The 8,322-nt window shown below is 39.5% G+C and overlaps 1 protein-coding gene across 1 annotated transcript; it reads left to right on the plus strand.

Annotated features, from left to right (window-relative positions):
- The first annotated feature begins 397 nt into the window (after positions 1 to 397).
- LOC124153204 lies at positions 398 to 6,280 on the plus strand. The gene is made up of 9 exons (XM_046526304.1): positions 398 to 1,472; positions 1,566 to 1,663; positions 2,709 to 2,925; positions 3,004 to 3,312; positions 3,446 to 3,553; positions 3,636 to 3,707; positions 3,798 to 4,027; positions 4,117 to 4,282; positions 4,366 to 6,280. Exons 1-9 carry the CDS (start codon positions 398 to 400, stop codon positions 4,515 to 4,517), a joined length of 2,427 nt encoding a protein of 808 aa, XP_046382260.1. The 3' UTR covers positions 4,518 to 6,280.
- Positions 6,281 to 8,322: the final 2,042 nt, after the last annotated feature.

Here is an 8,322-nt window from a genome sequence, read left to right on the forward strand (position 1 = left end):
ATTAGTCGTTCGTGTTCGTCAGTTACTGAAGACAACGGAATCTCGAAGAATGGAAGTAAGTAAATTAAAATATATCTATCTATTAATTTATATAAATATAATACAATTATAATGTATGTGTAGTATTTCTACGTTAAAACTTTCGCGGGTACTCGTCATGTTGAGTTTTCTATTCAGAGTCCCTTGAGAAAGCGACCAGCGTTGACCACCTTCGGTCGGGAAACGTTGTGACCACATCTTGTGACTTGTGAATCTTAAGAATTGACGCGGCGACATAGCCCAAAAGTTTTTATTCATCGACGAGTACCCGCGAAATTTTTAACGAAGAAAAGTGCTCAAGTTTACAGAAACGTGAGAGAGTGAATATCGTGAACTGTTGACGTGAATTTCGGCGAGCATGGCTTCCAAAAAGTTCATGCCTTTGCAGCGGTCTATTAAAAAGCGCGCGAGTAGATTAGCTAAGAGACAGATTGATACTTTTTTTAGAAATCTTGATGGAGAGTGTGAAAACACTGGAATGGGATATGAAATAATTGGTGAACAATGTGAAAATGTTGGGAGAGTAGAGCGTAGCGATTTGGAGTCGGACGGGAATGCCAATCAGTTCATGGAGGGGGAAGATTGCAGTCCCCTCCAAAGTGATTTCGAGGGTTGTAGCTCCCCTAGCGCTACTCCAAGTGTCCCCGAGTCGGATGAAGATTCGATTTTTGGAGGTCATGGTTCTTCAGATCCAGTGTACCAAACTGAAGAGAATTGTGGCGAAAGAAGAGAATTATCTCTTCGCACTCAGTTAGCCCAGTGGAGTGTGGATTACGGGATAACTTTGGAGGCAACCTCTGCCTTACTAAAAATTCTGAAGCCTCTTCACCCTCACCTACCGAAAACCGCCGAATCATTACGTTTGACTAAGAAGCGCAAAGTCCCCGTCAAAAAGCTTGATAATGGCAGCTATGCTCATTTGGGGCTAATAAATGGGATCAAGAAATTTAGTAAGGTCCGGGAATTGGAAGACGCGACAGTTTTATTTGATATTAGCTTTGACGGATTTCCCATTTACAAAAGTGCTTCCACTGAATGCTGGCCAATATTAGCCAGGTGTAATCAACTTGGTATTAGAGAGCCATTTCCTTTAGGAATATTTTATGGGGAAGGTAAGCCTAAGCCTTTAACGGAGTATCTCTCTGAATTTCTGAAAGAGGTAAGAGACCTGAAGAATGATAATGCCTTTGCATTTGGAAGACAGTGTCAATTAAAATTCAGATATATATGTGATGCACCCGCACGAGCATATATCAAGTGTATTGTGGGGCATAATTCTATTCATGGATGTGAAAGGTGTGAGCAGGAGGGCGAAAGTGTAGGGCATTTCACAATATACAGTAGTGTAGTTGGCCCATCAAGGACCAACAATTCTTTCCTGAATGGAGAAGACTTCTCTCATCATAAGGGAGACAGTCCTCTGAAAGACATTGGTACCAATTTCATTTCTGATATACCTCTTGATCCCATGCATTTAGTGGACCTTGGAACTCTGAGGAGATTTTTGAAATATATTCTGTTTGAAGGTAACGTTGTGGCCAGACTGTCAGCTGCCAACAGGCGCACTTTGGATGCCAACATTGAGGAAGTATCACCGTTTCTTCCTTGTGAATTCACTAGAAAAGTAAGGTCACTGCACTATTTTTCAAAATGGAAAGCAAGTGAATGTCGGCAGTTTCTGTTGTATGTAGGCCCAGTTGTTCTGTGCAGTGTGTTGAAGGCCAATGTCTTTAAATGTTTCTTGCTACTACATTCTGGAATTTTTATTGTGAGCAATGAGAAATTGATCTCATCCTTGGTAGATGATGCAGACGAATTTTTAAAACTATTTGTGTCGTACAGTGCAAAAATTTTAGGGAGCAAATTCTTGTCATACAATATTCACAGTCTGCTTCATCTATGTGGTGATGTGAAAAATCATGGGCCTCTCGCAAGATTTAGTGCATACCCTTTTGAGAGTAAGTTAGGGCACATTAAAAAACTTGTGCGGTCCTCTCATCTGCCACTCCAGCAAATATTTAAAAGGCTATGTGAGAAGCAAATATTTGGAAATAAAAGTAACGATCGTAGGAGACGAGGAGTTGTTGGTGAACATGAAGAAGGTCCAGTACCTGATGGAATGGATGTGACAGGCCAGTTTCACTCATATGAAGATGTACATTATATTCTAAAAGATCGTCATCCTGACAACTGTGTTTATTTGAATAGTGGGCGTTATGGATTAATTAGAAATATCGTAACTTGCAATGGTGGTCTCTTAACTGGTATCAGGATTGTTGCTCAGGAGTTCCAATCATTTTCAGACTTATATGTGTATCCTATTTCATCTGGGAAACTAGGAATATATAAAGTATCGAATCTCTCACATGAAACCAAAGTGTATGAACTGAGTGACATACTATGTAAAGCAATTCTAATGCCCTATGGAGAAGAACATGTGGCTTTCCCTCTACTTCATTCCTTCTAGATGAGATAACTTCCGTATTTTAGCATCGTTATAATGTTCAGGTGACTAATGGAAAGAAAGTGTCCCCTTAACCTGTATGTGTGTATTTCACTCAAAAACGGCTTATTTTAGAGTGAGAGTGAATTTTTTTTCGTACGTGGCAGTATTTATAGCGAATTTTATTAGGCTGTAAATGCATTTTAATCAGTCCTATCTCTTCCAGGGAAAATTTTGCGTGATTGACTTTTTACTTTGGTTCGATGATGCTGACCGAACAGCAAAAGTAAAACCCATGAGGGAGACTGCGGTTGTGCCGGAAAGGTGGCTTCTCCCAAATCATGAAAAATGCCACTGGCCACATGATTTCAGGGAGAGTATGCTAAGAGGGCCAGCAGACGTGTCATGGCCTACTTATGATGTAGAAGTGAGAGGCACCTACGGTAATTTCTAAGTAATTTCTCATGTGTTTCAATCTCTCAGGTTTCTTCTGTGTGTACTTATTCAACCTTTTCTTGCAGATTCGTATCCGAAAGCTAGGCTAAAATTGTCAAAAGCCTGCGATACTGACAATTTTGAGTCTGCTGCGGAGAATGAGGCAGCACTTATAAGGAAGAGGAGGAAGCCAACACGGTTTAGCCCTGATTCTCCTACATCAACGGAGAGTGAAGAAGATAAGGAGATGGCATTCCCTCCTAAAACTACCAAAGAAAATGGAGACGTGAGGATGGAATTTATGAAAAAAGCACCTGAGAATCAGGGAATACCTTCTCCTCCTGAAATTCCTGTTCGTGTACCAGTTCCTAAAAGCACGAATAGTCAGAGGCAAAGTATGAATCATTTTGATTATAATGGTCTACTCGTAAAACTTATTGAACTAGGATTTCTATGTCGTGCTACAAGTACTTTTCCATCAATAGCTCAAAAATGTTAGTGAAATGAAAATTTCAAATGATTGTTTAGCAGATGGAGAAACGCGCAGTGATGAGCTTACATCACCTGGACCATCTTGTAGAGGTCACCAGCATCATCCCTCGACAAAGCCATCTAGGGAAAGTCTTAAATGCATAGGTAATTTTTACGATTTAGAAATTTTATTACTTTAATACCATTTTTTCTAGTCTTACAGTGTAATTTGTTTTCCTTTTTTTAGAACCACCATCTGGCAGAAGCTTGGAGAATGTGCACCAAGAGAGCACAATGCAGTCCTCAGGGGCATCAGAAGGTGAGTAGCTACAAATCTGCACCCATTGTTATCAAATTCAATACTCAATTTTCCTTCTTGTTAACTTTTGGTATTTATCTTGGTTTGAAGGAATGAAAAGATGCCTTCAGAAAATATTGAAAAATCAGGAGGAGATAAAGACAACATTAAGAGCACATAGTGCCATACTAGAAAATATATGTGCTCATGTAGGAAGTGAGTCATCCGCAGAGAATTTTACAAAGCCCCAAGGGTGGCCCTCTGCGATGCCTCTCACAGATCATGAGGCCTTCGAAAAGTTTGAGTTTTTTCTGGGGAAGAAAGAAAACTTTGATTTTGTGGTACGTAGTCAGTCTAATAATGGTTAATGAACAAAATGTAATTTGAAGTTATACACAAGGTAAACTGAAACTATTTTTTTAAACTGCAGACAAAATACATTTCTTTGAAATGTTATAGCCCTAAGGGTTACGAGGAGATGAGTAGGAATATTTGCCGATACATAATTTCAAGGCAGTTGAAGGTGAAGTTGAACTGGAGGGGAACAGAACAGAAGAAAGGCCTTTGCAGCACGAAAACTGCTTCTGTTCTGACTGGTGTGTATTTTTTCTTTAACACAGATTATGCCTATAGACATGATCACTTTCTTTAAATTATTATGTATTTTCTTTCATTACAGATGCAGTACTTTTTAAGTACCCAGGCTCCGGCTCAAAAGCCATAGCCAAGGCAGTGAGCTCCTGGCTACGTAATAACCTCCCCTCAAGCAAAAAACGAGCCTTCGGAGACACTGGAAACATTGGCTCAGATGATGATTTGGGTCAAGAATAGAGATAGGTTGATGGGTTTCGCACCGGCTCAGGTCCTCCATTTCTCCTTCCAACGTTTCGACGGACAACTCGCCCAGCATCATCAGGGATTCAGGAATCCAATTCCAAATCCTCAAAGCCTCGGGGTATATGTATAGAATTCTGTGGATGAGGGCAGTTCAATATCTCCTGATTAGCTTTAGTCCCCAGTTGTATAAGCCAATTAGGAGATGCTGAACCGCCCTCACCCACAGAATTCTGTATACATATATACCCCGAGGCTTTGAGGCAAGTGGGTGGCTGACACAGTGCCGTTAATACCTTGTCCTGTGCTTCCCTCTCCAGGTCCAGCTGCCGAGTCCCTGGTGACCAAAGACGACCTGCTATGACTCCTCAGCCTGCTGTTGGCCCATCTACACCCGAAGGAGAGGACAAACAGTAGCAGGGATCCTGGACAACGCAGCTCGTGACGTTCTGGGATACTACGTTAAGACAGTATATTCCTGGAACCAACAGCTGGCAGCCATCGAGAAGGCAGACGGATGAGCATAGAAACCTTATCTAATTCCTAATTCTTAAAACTAGCCTTCTCAAATCCAGCCCTTCCGGCATCGATCTGAATTTAACGTAGCCTTGATCTAATTTCATTACACTAAAAATTAAGTAAATTCATAAAAATGGGAATGAAAAAATTAATTTCAATAGACAATCATTAAATCAATATGGTAAAACTTTGTTTGTAAATTTTTAAATTGCTTAAAATCCTTGACCTGTGTTTATAACTTTACAATCATGTATTAAATCATTTGTTCTTAGCTTTTCTTCGCTGAAATAACTTTTACCTCAATTAAAATACCCATCTCATCACTTCAATTCCCATTTTAGTATTATCAGTAAAATCACTTTAGTTTAATCAGCTATATTTCCTTAGAATTGTCCTTTTACCCTCTCTATGATAAAGTGGAATCGTAATGCCTACCTTCTATAAACGTTTACTTAAATTTAAATAAAATCAAAATTAAATTAATATACCACTATGCAAATCTTTCCGCCCTTGAAGCAAATTTAAATATTAAAATCACACTAAATTATGTTGCTTAAAACAGTTTAAAAACTCATCCCTCATATGTAAATATCCTGCACTTTTATGCTTGAGTCTGTAATTTATTTTGATGACGGGCACTATGTAAATAATTCTTAACTATGACGATGAAAATTCCACATGACGACTGCAAGTTTGCTCTACTTCATAATATGTAAATATAACATCAGTGACCAAAGCTTGTTGGCTTCAATATGACTTGTGCTTATAAAATGTAATATAATGTATATTAATTCCAATTTCTGACATTCCATCACTGCAAACAAAGCATCACCACAAGACCGGATACACCAGCAATGCAAGGACACCAGGGTAAAAGCGAAAGACATCACCGCGAGCACTTCATCGACCAACAACAACATCAGCTTCATATGCACGGCGGTCTACGTGGGGTTTTGCCGGTTTCCCTCACGTCTCGGACGAATGTCGGACCAATAGCCATTCCGGAGGAAAAGAGTTCCAGAATACTGTCGCAATTGTTACCCACGATCACATCAAACTTGCACGCATGCAGCACCGCAATTATATTGGTTTTTTTGTATTATATATAGTTTTGTATTGTTCATAATATTTTACAGCGTTTATTGCAACCCTTAAATAAATTATGGACAATTACTTACTATTATCTTACTATGATGTTAGCTATGTATCTCTTTCGAAATATATTTGGTGTACTTCTCATAGCACATTTTTTTATTTGATTCTTCTCTAAAAAACAATTCGTTGGTGGTACTGCTTTCCAGTGGCGCCAACTCCATGGGGCCTGAGGGGGCCCGAGCCCCCCCAAAAATTCGTTCAGATGTGAGGAAAAAATGTGCCACGCTTGTCGATTTTCCCCTGAGTGTCCAGATATCGACATTCGAGTGATCAGGGCTCTAATGTTGATCATATGACTCTTCTAAAATGCTTAAAAACTTAAAATTCACTACTTACCTATCCCAATGAAGTGGAATGAGTGCATTAATAATGCACATTCAATATACCTAAAATGGGTAGGAAAAAAAGTGCATTCACAATGCACATTCAATGTACCTAAAATGCACAGACAAAAATGTGCATTCACAATGTGCATTTAATGTACCTAAAATGCGCAGACAAAAATGTGCATTTACAATGCACATATAATGTGCATTTAAGGTGGGGACTGAAATGCGCTTTAAATGTGCATTTTCTATGTGCATTTAATGCAGTAATGAATGCACATTAAAAGCACATAAAATGCACTTTGGCTCTGCTTGGGAAGTAAATCCGACCACGTTTATTTGGATGGTTAGCGATACAGTTCGTCTGTGTCTCAAGTCCTTCTCCCTTGCCGTTCCGTGAGCATTTCTCTAGCGTCTCAATCTCGCGGCGCCTTGCTGGCGCTATGTCCCGCGTACCCTGGCGGCAGCGGCAGGGACCTCAGGGTCCCAGGGCTACGACCTCAGCCAGGTAGCTGACCTTGGTGACGGCGCTCGAAACGAAGGGCTCCGCCACAAGTACATACTATGTGGAAGCTTAAGAGATAGAAAAACCTAACGAAACATTTGGACGCCTATGGTGTGTCGCGCACGCTTGAGGCATGGCAATTGAACGATGCAAATGCTGTGTCGTTCACGCTGAGAGAAGGACCACGGGCATTTAAAGTCACACTTGAGGGGTTAACCATAGTCCTTGAAGTATTGCTTGGTGTAATCGAACTTTTCTTTCCATCTCTCTTGGGAAGCCTGTGTCTGAGATACATCTCAAAGATTTTAACATATTGTGCTGACAAAAGGCACCACCTTTATTCCTGTAGATTTCTCCTAAATCATGTGTGGCAATATCGACTTTAAAATCACTGCTTAGTAGAGGCACAGAGCCATAAATTTGCTTTGGGAGTACTTTGGAGGTATGTATATGATTTTTGTATACTGATATTTAGTTTTCAATTTGCGGGGTTCGGAAAACCATACATTTTAATAAGTTAGCAGTAAGTTTCCTTTTCATAATGCTGATATTTAAATACATCACTCATTATTGGCAGAAATAATGAAATGTAATCATACCAGAAAACAGAGTGCCAGAGGAACGATGTATCCAGCTCAATAGTGTCCTCAGCAGATCGAGGGTAGGATCGCCACAAGAGAAACCCTGTACCACAATGGGTCAGATGACTGCTAATATTAATATCCCCTGGAACATTAGCCCTCAAAGCCAGGCTTAATAGATAAAAACAGGTATTATGCCAAAACATGAGAAATGCCTATAATCCCCTCCATTATGAAAAATTACCTTGATGAATCGATAGTGTGGATGAGATGAATTTATTTCTTAGTCTTTTTTCACCATTTGAAGCATTTGCTTCACTTTTTTCATACAATTGTAATTTAAATGCTGGAAAACTTAGGATGAACTCATGCTCTACTGACAGAGCTGAGCAAATATTTATGTCCCTCATCCATTGTCATAAAAATTTAAATAAATGCTCTAAAAACTATTAGTGCAAGTATTTGCTCACTTTTATCACAGGTATGCTTTTATTCACCTGGGCAGACGGTGATGATGTGCCTCACGTAAGCTCTAACCATTTGGGTAGATATGAATCCTGTATGCCACAGTTAACTTCTTTTTTAAATGCTCTATTAAATAATGGAAAATAAATTCTGGAATCGGCATATTATGAATGAAGTATGAAAATGAAGTATGTATGCACTCATGTTTAGATTCTTTGTGTTAGCACATTAAGCTGAATATTTCCAGTTGT

This window comes from Ischnura elegans, chromosome 2, assembly GCF_921293095.1.
Source record: "Ischnura elegans chromosome 2, ioIscEleg1.1, whole genome shotgun sequence".
In the NCBI taxonomy this organism is placed as follows: Eukaryota; Metazoa; Arthropoda; class Insecta; order Odonata; family Coenagrionidae; genus Ischnura; species Ischnura elegans.

Bases quoted from the DNA above. Each gene is read 5' to 3' on its own strand.
- LOC124153204 (XM_046526304.1), top strand. From the start codon at position 398: ATGGCTTCCAAAAAGTTCATGCCTTTGCAGCGGTCTATTAAAAAGCGC. The intron at 2,926-3,003 runs GTAATTTCTAAG...CTTTTCTTGCAG, and splicing joins AGAAGTGAGAGGCACCTACG to ATTCGTATCCGAAAGCTAGG. The intron at 3,554-3,635 runs GTAATTTTTACG...TCCTTTTTTTAG, and splicing joins GGAAAGTCTTAAATGCATAG to AACCACCATCTGGCAGAAGC.